Source organism: Mesoplodon mirus (genome assembly GCF_964341445.2).
Source record: "Mesoplodon mirus genome assembly, contig: SUPER_3_unloc_2, whole genome shotgun sequence".
Taxonomy (NCBI): domain Eukaryota; kingdom Metazoa; phylum Chordata; class Mammalia; order Artiodactyla; family Ziphiidae; genus Mesoplodon; species Mesoplodon mirus.
The window spans coordinates 443,305-458,069 of NW_028295808.1; the positions used below are offsets into that span (position 1 = coordinate 443,305).

Consider the following 14,765-nt stretch of genomic DNA (forward strand, 5'->3'; position numbering starts at 1 on the left):
CCCCCTCAGGGCAGGGCCCCCATCCTCTCCCAAACACCCCATTGCCCCCACGGAGGACAGGCCCATCCTGCCAGGGACTAACGTGCATTACCAAAATAAAAATGTCTTCAAGTGGGAAAGTTTTGTGTGGGTCCTTTTTCTTTTCCTCCCCCAAATTCAGCTACTGGATGAAATCTATAGCAATGTAAGACGATGGGATCAATTTGAACCATTTAAGCTCATGGTTTAATTGTATCGAATAGGGCAGAGTTGGCAGTGGCGGTCCTTACTCTGTCCTTTCATAAAATCTCGGTAAACGTGGACGATGGTGAGTGCCAGTTCCCCTGTGAAGCCTTCCCTAACGCAGAACTCCTTCCCATGCCCCAGACCCCCTCCTCTGAATAGATCCAGTCCCCAAACACACGTCTCTCATTGTATTTGTCACTCAGAGTTGTGATCATGACTCGTGCTGTCCTGTCTCCTCCACCATCTGTGTACCTCTGTGCGGGACCCGGGTGGCACACTGTCTGAAAGTTGTTGCACCGAGGTAGCTCCCTCTCTGCACCATCACCTGCAACCTTGAGCAAGTCCTTCAAATGCTCTGAACTTCCGCTTGCTTATCCGCAAAGTGGAAAGACGTGAGAATCGGAAGGGGGCACACACATTCAAGAACTTTATAAACAGCTAAGGGCTATGCACGTGTTGTTTTCCCCATAAATTTATTTTATTATTTATTTTTGGCTTCTCTTGTTGGGGAGCACGGGCTCTAGGCGTGCGGGCTTCGGTAGTTGTGGCTCGCGGGCTCTAGAGCACAGGCTCAGTAGTTGTGGCGCACGGGCTTAGTTGCTCCGTGGCATGTGGGATCTTCCTGGACCAGGGCTCGAACCTGGGTCCCCTGCGTCGGCAGGCGGATCCTTAACCACTGCGCCACCAGGGAAGTCCCTGTGCACGTGTTTTTAATGCATTTTCTTCCTTCAGACTAGTGTTTCCCTGCACTTGCCTGTGTGGAAATCATCAGATCAAAGGAGTGTGATGTGATCTTTTTCTAATTTCTCCTCCTTGGGTCCAAGGAAAACTGGTGGAGAGTAAAACATTCATTGCGGCTCCGTGCAGCTCCTAGTCTTCTGGGGAACTCTGGGTTAATTCTGGGGTCAGGAACCTTGTTTGGCCAGGGGAAACAGTGCATATGTGTAGGTCTTGGGCTGGCTCCCTTTCTCATCAGTGCTCCCCACCAAGTGCCCACCATTCCGTCCACCAACAGAAGAGACCTCTCCCCAGCCTCCCGTGATGAGGTCTGTGGAAGTCACAAACTGGAGGTCCAATCAACAAGGATGCTCTGACCTAACAAATACTCTCCCTCATGTGAGGTTTAAGGATTTGGTTTTGGAGCCCCAGAAGAAAAAAGTTCCTGCAGATTTGATGTGGAGAAACCCTTGTGAGCAGGGCATTCAAAAGTTGAATTAGTGGCTGGAGGAGGACTGGATGCTGGACGTTCCAGGAGTGAACGCTGGAATTCCAGGTGGGAGCCTGTTTCTGGCCGCAGCCCGGGTCATGCCAGAGGCTAGAGATAGAAGCCTGGGAGCCAGACACAGCTCAAGGGTGGACTGGATGCTCTCGAGATAAGGCCAGCTAAGAGCTGTGAGCTCACTGAAGTTCGAAAACCGGCTCCCGGCCCCCACCCCTCCCTCCCCTCAATCTAGTAAAATTGATGCTCATCTCTGTAGTGTTGGAACATGATGGTAAGGATGGTGGTGCCACGGGTTCTTGTGCTGGTCCTAGCTCAGGCTTGTTTGCTTGCTTCCTTCGCATACTACAGACAGGGCTTTGCATAGAGAAGTGGGCTGGTGGATCACTGTTCTGCAAAGATCCCATTGTGCGACTGCAGCAGGTTACCTTCTCTGAGCCTCAGTGTTCTCATCTGTAAAATAGGCATATCGTTCCTTCTTTTCCTAATAACCAAACAAGTGTTCTTGTACTTTACCTTAAATAAATGTCCTTTAAAGATGCCAAGCCTTTCTGACATCATTTTTGTGCATAAATACAAGTGATTAAAAGAGAAAGGCATTGGCCAATAACTTCATCACAACTGCCACGGTGATTGTAGGACCATCCTGATTTCAGAGTTAGTAAAATGTGAAAACTACAACACCTGTGTACCTACCATCTTGCTTCAGAGACAGAACAATTCCCAGCAGCACTAACAGCCTTGTGTCAACCTCCTTGAGCTAGCCTTTCCACCCTAGAGTAAACTGTCCTCCATTTTGTGTTTACTCTTCCCTCAGGTTTAGCTACCGTTTTTTTAAACATGGACCCTATGCAATCCGTTGTTTGAGCTTGTTTCAGAATGGTTCCATGAGTGGAACTGTATCCCATTCTTTTGATGTTTTTAAAAACCATGAGAAGTTGATCTATGCTAATGTGTGTAGCTCATTTATTTTTCACTATTGAATATGCCAATCTCATCCTATCCTGCTGTATGAATTCTGCTGATGGAAATTTGGGCTGTTGCCCGTGTTGTGCTGTTAAGTTATTTTTGCTCTAAACATTCTCAGAGTTGTTTCTTAGACCATGTGTGTTTCTCCAGGGTATATACCTGGGCAGGGAACGGCTAAGTCTAGATGAGAGTGCTTGCTGTTCTGATTGCTAGCTAATACTGCCGCCCTTATTTCTGTCCACTGAATAGCCCGAGGGGACATGAGTCCTGTTCTGGCTCTGTTCACAGACCTTCAGTGGGAATAAGTGTTTATTAAAAGAATAGGGGGTGGATTCTCTGCTGGCGCAGTGGTTGACAGTCCACCTGAGGATGCAGGGAACATGAGTTCGTGCCCCGGTACTGGAAGATCCCACAGGCCGCGGAGCGGCTGGGCCCGTGAGCCATGGCCGCTGGGCCTGCGCGTCCGGAGCCTATGCTCCGTGACAGGAGAGGCCACAACAGTGAGTGGCCCGCGTACCGCAAAAAAAAAAAAAAAAAAAAAAAGAATAGCGGGATAGTGAAGGAGAGCTTCCCAGACCATAGTCTGACTTTGAGCCATGGCCCTGGGGGGCAAAGCCAGAAAGGAGTGGAAGCCAGATGGAGCAGTGCTGTTGGCGCTGAGCATGCGTGTGAGGTGGGGCTGCCCTTGCCTGGACACTGGGTCTCAGACTGTGGCACAGCTGACATCACAGAATCCACTGTGAGGCTACGGCTGGGCTTCGGGACCTAGAAATTCAGACAAAACACTGCATGCGTTCTCAGACTGTATGTTTTTTTTATTTAAATTGCAGTAAGGAAGCTGAAATGGGCTCTCCAGGGGTATTTCCCAGAGCCCTGGTCCCCTTTGCAGCTCCCAGCTCTAGGTCCTATTGATGGGCTTCAACGGTCACTGGCTCCATGGTCTCAGATGTCACACCGGTGATTTCCAGGCCCTGGCCACTCTCTGCTGTCTCTGTCATGGCCTCCACTCGGGTCCCTTCCACTGGCTCCGCCAGGATGCTCCCATGTTTATTTCGTGATGAGGCCACTGTCTTTTTTGTAAGTCTGGCTCTCACATTCCTGAAGAAAGAGCTGATCCTGCTGAGTATGTTGGTGGTGGGACCTGAACGCGCTGGAGGTAAGCTCCTGCCCGATTTGTGCGAGGTCTTGGACTCACTGGTGATAGGAGCACGGCTGACGCCTTTGGGAGCAGCGCCCTGCTCGCTGCCCCCCGGGCTGCCATGGCCTTTGGCCTTTTGGTCCTCTCTAGTGGCTCTGTGGCCGCCTGAGCACGGGCCAGCTGCTTTGGGGATTGTCTTGCTCCCCGCTGCCTTGTGGTGGCTTTCCACGGAACTGCAGAGCTTGGGGCTCGTCAGAGCTTTGTCCTCTCCCCAGTGCTCCCTCCTCTCCCTTCTTCCCTTGCGGGCCTGGGACACTCTCTGTGAGCTGCCATCCTGTTCGCTCACTTTGCCTTCCTGTGGCAAGCTTGAGACGAGGGTCCCCTCATCGTCCTTGTCGGCTCTTGCTTTGACAGTCTTGCTGGTAGGTTCTGCTCTGACCACAGTCATGCCGGCCCCTGGGGAGAGGCTGGTGGACGTGCTGGAAGCATACTCTGAATTGTTCTCAGCACCTGCCAAGGCCGTTTTCCCGCTCCTCAGGGATGTTGTGGCAGTGTCCCCAGTGGCTCTGTTGGTTTTGCTTCCTCTGGGCCCGTCGCTGGCTGTGGCTGCTATGGCTGTGCTCCGCTCTTCAGCGGCAGGAGACTTGATCACTGCCGTGCTCAAAGCACCCGCTGCGGTGCCTCCTGCCACCCCTGCTGTCTCCACATTTCTCGTTGACTGCGATGCTGACGCTTTGTCGAGCCCTGTAGTAGGTTTTGCTTTTGCAGTGGCCACATCGGGCATGGTATCGGGCTTGTGGGAGTCCAGTTGGATTCCGTGCCCCCCAGCAAAAGCTGCAGGCGTGGCCCCGGCCACCTCAGGGCACGTGTGCAGGCTGCTGACGTTCACCTGGTCCTGATGCCCCTTTCCTTGGAAATCCTCCACGGCCGGGCTCCTCCCGTCCTGCTCCTCCTCGAACACAGGCATGCAGGGCATGTCCCAGACGGGAACGGCATAGGTGTTGCTTTCACTGTCCACTGGTGGTTGCAGGAGGTAAATCAGCTGTTCCCACTCGGCAAAGAGGTCTTCCCGCGCGTCCAGAGGGGGACACAGCTGCAGGTAGAAGCAGCGGCCAGTGGCAAGCTTCACGCGCAGCTGTTGTTTCTCACGATTGTGAGTGGAGATCCTCACGAACTCCAAGGGAAGGAGCCTGGTGAGCTCTAAGGTCTTTGCAGCCTTGTGGCTCTTGCCCTTGGTGGCCTGGCTGCGCTCGGCATGCTTTTCACAGCCGGTGGCCCGTTGGGCCAGCAGCATGATGTCTGGGAGCGGGAGGACGGGGCTGGTGGATGTGATGCCCATGGTCACCAGGCCGCCCCAGTTGTGCACGTCAATCGCTTCTCCCCTCTTCGTGACCTGGATGAAGTCGCTCTCGAATATCGGCGCGTACATGAAATGGTCGTATTCGCCCTTGTGCAGTTGCTGCTGCAGCTTCCCCGTGGTGGTGTTGAACAGGTCCACCCAGGTGCTGCTCCGGGCCGTGTGATACGGGAGCAGAGAGTCCCCACTCATGGCTGTCTTTGATCACGACAGACAGCGCGGTTAAGGCGGCTCCCTGGCCCTTCCCTCCCTCGGCCTCACTGGCAGAAGAGCGAGCTGTGATGCTCCTGCGTCACACACGCGGCCCTGTGGCAGGTCTTCCAAGCCCGCCCCACAGGCCCCCACGTTTGCCTCCGGGTCTCCCAGAGGCAGGGGTGTGTGTAGGGGCACAGATGATCACAGTTGGGACGCTGTAGGGCGCCTGGAGCCCCGGCTGAATCTCTTCAAGTGTGTCGAGAGGTACGGTAGGCTCCCCCTCCGCCTCACCTCACTTCTGCTTCTGGGTTTTTATCTCCCCAAGAGGCTGTGGTGAACTTCCGTCCTAGTGAGAGAAGTAACCACTTTGTCAGCCTAACCCCCTGGCACAGCCTATTTATCCTCTGATGCCCTTTGTGACCTATCAGTGTCACAAAGCCCTTTGTGACCTATCACTGTCACAGAGCCCTTTGCCTCATCCCCCAGCTGCCCCCTCAGGGCAGGGCCCCCATCCTCTCCCAAACACCCCATTGCCCCCACGGAGGACAGGCCCATCCTGCCAGGGACTAACGTGCATTACCAAAATAAAAATGTCTTCAAGTGGGAAAGTTTTGTGTGGGTCCTTTTTCTTTTCCTCCCCCAAATTCAGCTACTGGATGAAATCTATAGCAATGTAAGACGATGGGATCAATTTGAACCATTTAAGCTCATGGTTTAATTGTATCGAATAGGGCAGAGTTGGCAGTGGCGGTCCTTACTCTGTCCTTTCATAAAATCTCGGTAAACGTGGACGATGGTGAGTGCCAGTTCCCCTGTGAAGCCTTCCCTAACCCAGAACTCCTTCCCATGCCCCAGACCACCTCCTCTGAATAGATCCAGTCCCCAAACACACGTCTCTCATTGTATTTGTCACTCAGAGTTGTGATCATGACTCGTGCTGTCCTGTCTCCTCCACCATCTGTGTACCTCTGTGCGGGACCGGGGTGGCACACTGTCTGAAAGTTGTTGCACCGAGGTAGCTCCCTCTCTGCACCATCACCTGCAACCTTGAGCAAGTCCTTCAAATGCTCTGAACTTCCGCTTGCTTATCCGCAAAGTGGAAAGACGTGAGAATCGGAAGGGGGCACACACATTCAAGAACTTTATAAACAGCTAAGGGCTATGCACGTGTTGTTTTCCCCATAAATTTATTTTATTATTTATTTTTGGCTTCTCTTGTTGGGGAGCACGGGCTCTAGGCGTGCGGGCTTCGGTAGTTGTGGCTCGCGGGCTCTAGAGCACAGGCTCAGTAGTTGTGGCGCACGGGCTTAGTTGCTCCGTGGCATGTGGGATCTTCCTGGACCAGGGCTCGAACCTGGGTCCTCTGCATCGGCAGGCGGATCCTTAACCACTGCGCCACCAGGGAAGTCCCTGTGCACGTGTTTTTAATGCATTTTCTTCCTTCAGACTAGTGTTTCCCTGCACTTGCCTGTGTGGAAATCATCAGATCAAAGGAGTGTGATGTGATCTTTTTGTAATTTCTCCTCCTTGGGTCCAAGGAAAAGCTGGTGGAGAGTAAAGCATTAATTGCGGCTCCGTGCAGCTCCTAGTCTTCTGGGAAACTCTGGGTTAATTCTGGGGTCAGGAACCTTGTTTGGCCAGGGGAAACAGTGCATATGTGTAGGTCTTGGGCTGGCTCCCTTTCTCATCAGTGCTCCCCACCAAGTGCCCACCATTCCGTCCACCAACAGAAGAGACCTCTCCCCAGCCTCCCGTGATGAGGTCTGTGGAAGTCACAAACTGGAGGTCCAATCAACAAGGATGCTCTGACCGAACAAATACTCTCCCTCATGTGAGGTTTAAGGATTTGGTTTTGGAGCCCCAGAAGAAAAAAGTTCCTGCAGATTTGGTGTGGAGAAACCCTTGTGAGCAGGGCATTCAAAAGTTGAATTAGTGGCTGGAGGAGGACTGGATGCTGGACGTTCCAGGAGTGAACGCTGGAATTCCTGGTGGGAGCCTGTTTCTGGCCGCAGCCCGGGTCATGCCAGAGGCTAGAGGTAGAAGCCTGGGAGCCAGACACAGCTCAAGGGTGGACTGGATGCTCTCGAGATAAGGCCAGCTAAGAGCTGTGAGCTCACTGAAGTTCGAAAACCGGCTCCCGGCCCCCACCCCTCCCTCCCCTCAATCTAGTAAAATTGATGCTCATCTCTGTAGTGTTGGAACATGATGGTAAGGATGGTGGTGCCGCGGGTTCTTGTGCTGGTCCTAGCTCAGGCTTGTTTGCTTGCTTCCTTCGCATACTACAGACAGGGCTTTGCATAGAGAAGTGGGCTGGTGGATCACTGTTCTGCAAAGATCCCATTGTGCGACTGCAGCAGGTTACCTTCTCTGAGCCTCAGTGTTCTCATCTGTAAAATGGGCATATCGTTCCTTCTTTTCCTAATAACCAAACAAGTGTTCTTGTACTTTACCTTAAATAAATGTCCTTTAAAGATGCCAAGCCTTTCTGACATCATTTTTGTGCATAAATACAATGATTAAAAGAGAAAGGCATTGGCCAATAACTTCATCACAACTGCCACGGTGATTGTAGGACCATCCTGATTTCAGAGTTAGTAAAATGTGAAAACTACAACACCTGTGTACCTACCATCTTGCTTCAGAGACAGAACAATTCCCAGCAGCACTAACAGCCTTGTGTCAACCTCCTTGAGCTAGCCTTTCCACCCTAGAGTAAACTGTCCTCCATTTTGTGTTTACTCTTCCCTCAGGTTTAGCTACCGTTTTTTTAAACATGGACCCTATGCAATCCGTTGTTTGAGCTTGTTTCAGAATGGTTCCATGAGTGGAACTGTATCCCATTCTTTTGATGTTTTTAAAAACCATGAGAAGTTGATCTATGCTAATGTGTGTAGCTCATTTATTTTTCACTATTGAATATGCCAATCTCATCCTATCCTGCTGTATGAATTCTGCTGATGGAAATTTGGGCTGTTGCCCGTGTTGTGCTGTTAAGTTATTTTTGCTCTAAACATTCTCAGAGTTGTTTCTTAGACCATGTGTGTTTCTCCAGGGTATATACCTGGGCAGGGAACGGCTAAGTCTAGATGAGAGTGCTTGCTGTTCTGATTGCTAGCTAATACTGCCGCCCTTATTTCTGTCCACTGAATAGCCCGAGGGGACATGAGTCCTGTTCTGGCTCTGTTCACAGACCTTCAGTGGGAATAAGTGTTTATTAAAAGAATAGGGGGTGGATTCCCTGCTGGCGCAGTGGTTGAGAGTCCACCTGAGGATGCAGGGAACATGAGTTCGTGCCCCGGTACTGGAAGATCCCACACGCCGCGGAGCGGCTGGGCCCGTGAGCCATGGCCGCTGGGCCTGCGCGTCCGGAGCCTGTGCTCCGTGACGGGAGAGGCCACAACAGTGAGTGGCCCGCGTACCGCAAAAAAAAAAAAATAATAATAAGAATAGCGGGATAGTGAAGGAGAGCTTCCCAGACCATAGTCTGACTTTGAGCCATGGCCCTGGGGGGCAAAGCCAGAAAGGAGTGGAAGCCAGATGGAGCAGTGCTGTTGGCGCTGAGCATGCGTGTGAGGCGGGGCTGCCCTTGCCTGGACACTGGGTCTCAGACTGTGGCACAGCTGACATCACAGAATCCACTGTGAGGCTACGGCTGGGCTTCGGGACCTAGAAATTCAGACAAAACACTGCATGCGTTCTCAGACTGTATGTTTTTTTATTTAAATTGCAGTAAGGAAGCTGAAATGGGCTCTCCAGGGGTATTTCCCAGAGCCCTGGTCCCCTTTGCAGCTCCCAGCTCTAGGTCCTATTGATGGGCTTCAACGGTCACTGGCTCCATGGTCTCAGATGTCACACCGGTGATTTCCAGGCCCTGGCCACTCTCTGCTGTCTCTGTCATGGCCTCCACTCGGGTCCCTTCCACTGGCTCCGCCAGGATGCTCCCATGTTTATTTCGTGATGAGGCCACTGTCTTTTTTGTAAGTCTGGCTCTCACATTCCTGAAGAAAGAGCTGATCCTGCTGAGTATGTTGGTGGTGGGACCTGAACGCGCTGGAGATAAGCTCCTGCCCGATTTGTGCGAGGTCTTGGACTCACTGGTGATAGGAGCACGGCTGATGCCTTTGGGAGCAGCGCCCTGCTCGCTGCCCCCCGGGCTGCCGTGGCCTTTGGCCTTTTGGTCCTCTCTAGTGGCTCTGCGGCCGCCTGAGCACGGGCCAGCTGCTTTGGGGATTGTCTTGCTCCCCGCTGCCTTGTGGTGGCTTTCCACGGAACTGCAGAGCTTGGGGCTCGTCAGAGCTCTGTCCTCTCCCCAGTGCTCCCTCCTCTCCCTTCTTCCCTTGCGGGCCTGGGACACTCTCTGTGAGCTGCCATCCTGTTCGCTCACTTTGCCTTCCTGTGGCAAGCTTGAGACGAGGGTCCCCTCATCGTCCTTGTCGGCTCTTGCTTTGACAGTCTTGCTGGTAGGTTCTGCTCCGACCACAGTCATGCCGGCCCCTGGGGAGAGGCTGGTGGACGTGCTGGAAGCATACTCTGAATTGTTCTCAGCACCTGCCAAGGCCGTTTTCCCGCTCCTCAGGGATGTTGTGGCAGTGTCCCCAGTGGCTCTGTTGGTTTTGCTTCCTCCGGGCCCGTCGCTGGCTGTGGCTGCTATGGCCGTGCTCCGCTCTTCAGCGGCAGGAGACTTGATCACTGCCGAGCTCAAAGCACCCGCTGCGGTGCCTCCTGCCACCCCTGCTGTCTCCACCTTAATCGTTGACTGCGATGCTGACGCTTTGTCGAGCCCTGTAGTAGGTTTTGCTTTCGCAGTGGCCACATCGGGCATGGTATCGGGCTTGTGGGAGTCCAGTTGGATTCCGTGCCCCCCAGCAAAAGCTGCAGGCGTGGCCCCGGCCACCTCAGGGCACGTGTGCAGGCTGCTGACGTTCACCTGGTCCTGATGCCCCTTTCCTTGGAAATCCTCCACGGCCGGGCTCCTCCCGTCCTGTTCCTCCTCGAACACAGGCATGCAGGGCATGTCCCAGACGGGAACGGCATAGGTGTTGCTTTCACTGTCCACTGGTGGTCGCAGGAGGTAAATCAGCTGTTCCCACTCGGCGAAGAGGTCTTCCCGCGCGTCCAGAGGGGGACACAGCTGCAGGTAGAAGCAGCGGCCAGTGGCAAGCTTCACGCGCAGCTGTTGTTTCTCACGATTGTGAGTGGAGATCCTCACGAACCCCAAGGGAAGGAGCCTGGTGAGCTCTAAGGTCTTTGCAGCCTTGTGGCTCTTGCCCTTGGTGGCCTGGCTGCGCTCGGCGTGCTGTTCACAGCCGGTGGCCCGTTGGGCCAGCAGCATGATGTCTGGGAGCGGGAGGACGGGGCTGGTGGATGTGATGCCCATGGTCACCAGGCCGCCCCAGTTGTGCACGTCAATCGCTTCTCCCCTCTTCGTGACCTGGATGAAGTCGCTCTCGAATATCGGCGCGTACTTGAAATGGTCGTATTCGCCCTTGTGCAGTTGCTGCTGCAGCTTCCCCGTGGTGGTGTTGAACAGGTCCACCCAGGTGCTGCTCCGGGCCGTGTGATACGGGAGCAGAGAGTCCCCACTCATGGCTGTCTTTGATCACGACAGACAGCGCGGTTAAGGCGGCTCCCTGGCCCTTCCCTCCCTCGGCCTCACTGGCAGAAGAGCGAGCTGTGATGCTCCTGCGTCACACACGCGGCCCTGTGGCAGGTCTTCCAAGCCCGCCCCACAGGCCCCCACGTTTGCCTCCGGGTCTCCCAGAGGCAGGGGTGTGTGTAGGGGCACAGATGATCACAGTTGGGACGCTGTAGGGCGCCTGGAGCCCCGGCTGAATCTCTTCAAGTGTGTCGAGAGGTACGGTAGGCTCCCCCTCCGCCTCACCTCACTTCTGCTTCTGGGTTTTTATCTCCCCAAGAGGCTGTGGTGAACTTCCGTCCTAGTGAGAGAAGTAACCACTTTGTCAGCCTAACCCCCTGGCACAGCCTATTTATCCTCTGATGCCCTTTGTGACCTATCAGTGTCACAAAGCCCTTTGTGACCTATCACTGTCACAGAGCCCTTTGCCTCATCCCCCAGCTGCCCCCTCAGGGCAGGGCCCCCATCCTCTCCCAAACACCCCATTGCCCCCACGGAGGACAGGCCCATCCTGCCAGGGACTAACGTGCATTACCAAAATAAAAATGTCTTCAAGTGGGAAAGTTTTGTGTGGGTCCTTTTTCTTTTCCTCCCCCAAATTCAGCTACTGGATGAAATCTATAGCAATGTAAGACGATGGGATCAATTTGAACCATTTAAGCTCATGGTTTAATTGTATCGAATAGGGCAGAGTTGGCAGTGGCGGTCCTTACTCTGTCCTTTCATAAAATCTCGGTAAACGTGGACGATGGTGAGTGCCAGTTCCCCTGTGAAGCCTTCCCTAACGCAGAACTCCTTCCCATGCCCCAGACCCCCTCCTCTGAATAGATCCAGTCCCCAAACACACGTCTCTCATTGTATTTGTCACTCAGAGTTGTGATCATGACTCGTGCTGTCCTGTCTCCTCCACCATCTGTGTACCTCTGTGCGGGACCCGGGTGGCACACTGTCTGAAAGTTGTTGCACCGAGGTAGCTCCCTCTCTGCACCATCACCTGCAACCTTGAGCAAGTCCTTCAAATGCTCTGAACTTCCGCTTGCTTATCCGCAAAGTGGAAAGACGTGAGAATCGGAAGGGGGCACACACATTCAAGAACTTTATAAACAGCTAAGGGCTATGCACGTGTTGTTTTCCCCATAAATTTATTTTATTATTTATTTTTGGCTTCTCTTGTTGGGGAGCACGGGCTCTAGGCGTGCGGGCTTCGGTAGTTGTGGCTCGCGGGCTCTAGAGCACAGGCTCAGTAGTTGTGGCGCACGGGCTTAGTTGCTCCGTGGCATGTGGGATCTTCCTGGACCAGGGCTCGAACCTGGGTCCCCTGCGTCGGCAGGCGGATCCTTAACCACTGCGCCACCAGGGAAGTCCCTGTGCACGTGTTTTTAATGCATTTTCTTCCTTCAGACTAGTGTTTCCCTGCACTTGCCTGTGTGGAAATCATCAGATCAAAGGAGTGTGATGTGATCTTTTTCTAATTTCTCCTCCTTGGGTCCAAGGAAAACTGGTGGAGAGTAAAACATTCATTGCGGCTCCGTGCAGCTCCTAGTCTTCTGGGGAACTCTGGGTTAATTCTGGGGTCAGGAACCTTGTTTGGCCAGGGGAAACAGTGCATATGTGTAGGTCTTGGGCTGGCTCCCTTTCTCATCAGTGCTCCCCACCAAGTGCCCACCATTCCGTCCACCAACAGAAGAGACCTCTCCCCAGCCTCCCGTGATGAGGTCTGTGGAAGTCACAAACTGGAGGTCCAATCAACAAGGATGCTCTGACCTAACAAATACTCTCCCTCATGTGAGGTTTAAGGATTTGGTTTTGGAGCCCCAGAAGAAAAAAGTTCCTGCAGATTTGATGTGGAGAAACCCTTGTGAGCAGGGCATTCAAAAGTTGAATTAGTGGCTGGAGGAGGACTGGATGCTGGACGTTCCAGGAGTGAACGCTGGAATTCCAGGTGGGAGCCTGTTTCTGGCCGCAGCCCGGGTCATGCCAGAGGCTAGAGATAGAAGCCTGGGAGCCAGACACAGCTCAAGGGTGGACTGGATGCTCTCGAGATAAGGCCAGCTAAGAGCTGTGAGCTCACTGAAGTTCGAAAACCGGCTCCCGGCCCCCACCCCTCCCTCCCCTCAATCTAGTAAAATTGATGCTCATCTCTGTAGTGTTGGAACATGATGGTAAGGATGGTGGTGCCACGGGTTCTTGTGCTGGTCCTAGCTCAGGCTTGTTTGCTTGCTTCCTTCGCATACTACAGACAGGGCTTTGCATAGAGAAGTGGGCTGGTGGATCACTGTTCTGCAAAGATCCCATTGTGCGACTGCAGCAGGTTACCTTCTCTGAGCCTCAGTGTTCTCATCTGTAAAATAGGCATATCGTTCCTTCTTTTCCTAATAACCAAACAAGTGTTCTTGTACTTTACCTTAAATAAATGTCCTTTAAAGATGCCAAGCCTTTCTGACATCATTTTTGTGCATAAATACAAGTGATTAAAAGAGAAAGGCATTGGCCAATAACTTCATCACAACTGCCACGGTGATTGTAGGACCATCCTGATTTCAGAGTTAGTAAAATGTGAAAACTACAACACCTGTGTACCTACCATCTTGCTTCAGAGACAGAACAATTCCCAGCAGCACTAACAGCCTTGTGTCAACCTCCTTGAGCTAGCCTTTCCACCCTAGAGTAAACTGTCCTCCATTTTGTGTTTACTCTTCCCTCAGGTTTAGCTACCGTTTTTTTAAACATGGACCCTATGCAATCCGTTGTTTGAGCTTGTTTCAGAATGGTTCCATGAGTGGAACTGTATCCCATTCTTTTGATGTTTTTAAAAACCATGAGAAGTTGATCTATGCTAATGTGTGTAGCTCATTTATTTTTCACTATTGAATATGCCAATCTCATCCTATCCTGCTGTATGAATTCTGCTGATGGAAATTTGGGCTGTTGCCCGTGTTGTGCTGTTAAGTTATTTTTGCTCTAAACATTCTCAGAGTTGTTTCTTAGACCATGTGTGTTTCTCCAGGGTATATACCTGGGCAGGGAACGGCTAAGTCTAGATGAGAGTGCTTGCTGTTCTGATTGCTAGCTAATACTGCCGCCCTTATTTCTGTCCACTGAATAGCCCGAGGGGACATGAGTCCTGTTCTGGCTCTGTTCACAGACCTTCAGTGGGAATAAGTGTTTATTAAAAGAATAGGGGGTGGATTCTCTGCTGGCGCAGTGGTTGACAGTCCACCTGAGGATGCAGGGAACATGAGTTCGTGCCCCGGTACTGGAAGATCCCACAGGCCGCGGAGCGGCTGGGCCCGTGAGCCATGGCCGCTGGGCCTGCGCGTCCGGAGCCTATGCTCCGTGACAGGAGAGGCCACAACAGTGAGTGGCCCGCGTACCGCAAAAAAAAAAAAAAAAAAAAAGAATAGCGGGATAGTGAAGGAGAGCTTCCCAGACCATAGTCTGACTTTGAGCCATGGCCCTGGGGGGCAAAGCCAGAAAGGAGTGGAAGCCAGATGGAGCAGTGCTGTTGGCGCTGAGCATGCGTGTGAGGTGGGGCTGCCCTTGCCTGGACACTGGGTCTCAGACTGTGGCACAGCTGACATCACAGAATCCACTGTGAGGCTACGGCTGGGCTTCGGGACCTAGAAATTCAGACAAAACACTGCATGCGTTCTCAGACTGTATGTTTTTTTTATTTAAATTGCAGTAAGGAAGCTGAAATGGGCTCTCCAGGGGTATTTCCCAGAGCCCTGGTCCCCTTTGCAGCTCCCAGCTCTAGGTCCTATTGATGGGCTTCAACGGTCACTGGCTCCATGGTCTCAGATGTCACACCGGTGATTTCCAGGCCCTGGCCACTCTCTGCTGTCTCTGTCATGGCCTCCACTCGGGTCCCTTCCACTGGCTCCGCCAGGATGCTCCCATGTTTATTTCGTGATGAGGCCACTGTCTTTTTTGTAAGTCTGGCTCTCACATTCCTGAAGAAAGAGCTGATCCTGCTGAGTATGTTGGTGGTGGGACCTGAACGCGCTGGAGGTAAGCTCCTGCCCGA

The 14,765-nt window shown here is 52.8% G+C and overlaps 1 protein-coding gene across 1 annotated transcript; it reads right to left on the bottom strand.

Moving 5' to 3' along the window:
• Window positions 1-1,073: 1,073 nt before the first annotated feature.
• Window positions 1,074-10,690, bottom strand: LOC309801689 (Golgi-associated RAB2 interactor protein 4-like; the record flags this gene model as incomplete). Its single annotated transcript, XM_082646762.1, has 2 exons — window positions 1,074-1,095; window positions 9,873-10,690. The coding sequence occupies 2 exons, from the start codon at window positions 10,688-10,690 to the stop codon at window positions 1,074-1,076; spliced, it is 840 nt and encodes a 279-aa protein (XP_082502888.1).
• Between the last annotated feature and the right edge of the window lie 4,075 nt (window positions 10,691-14,765).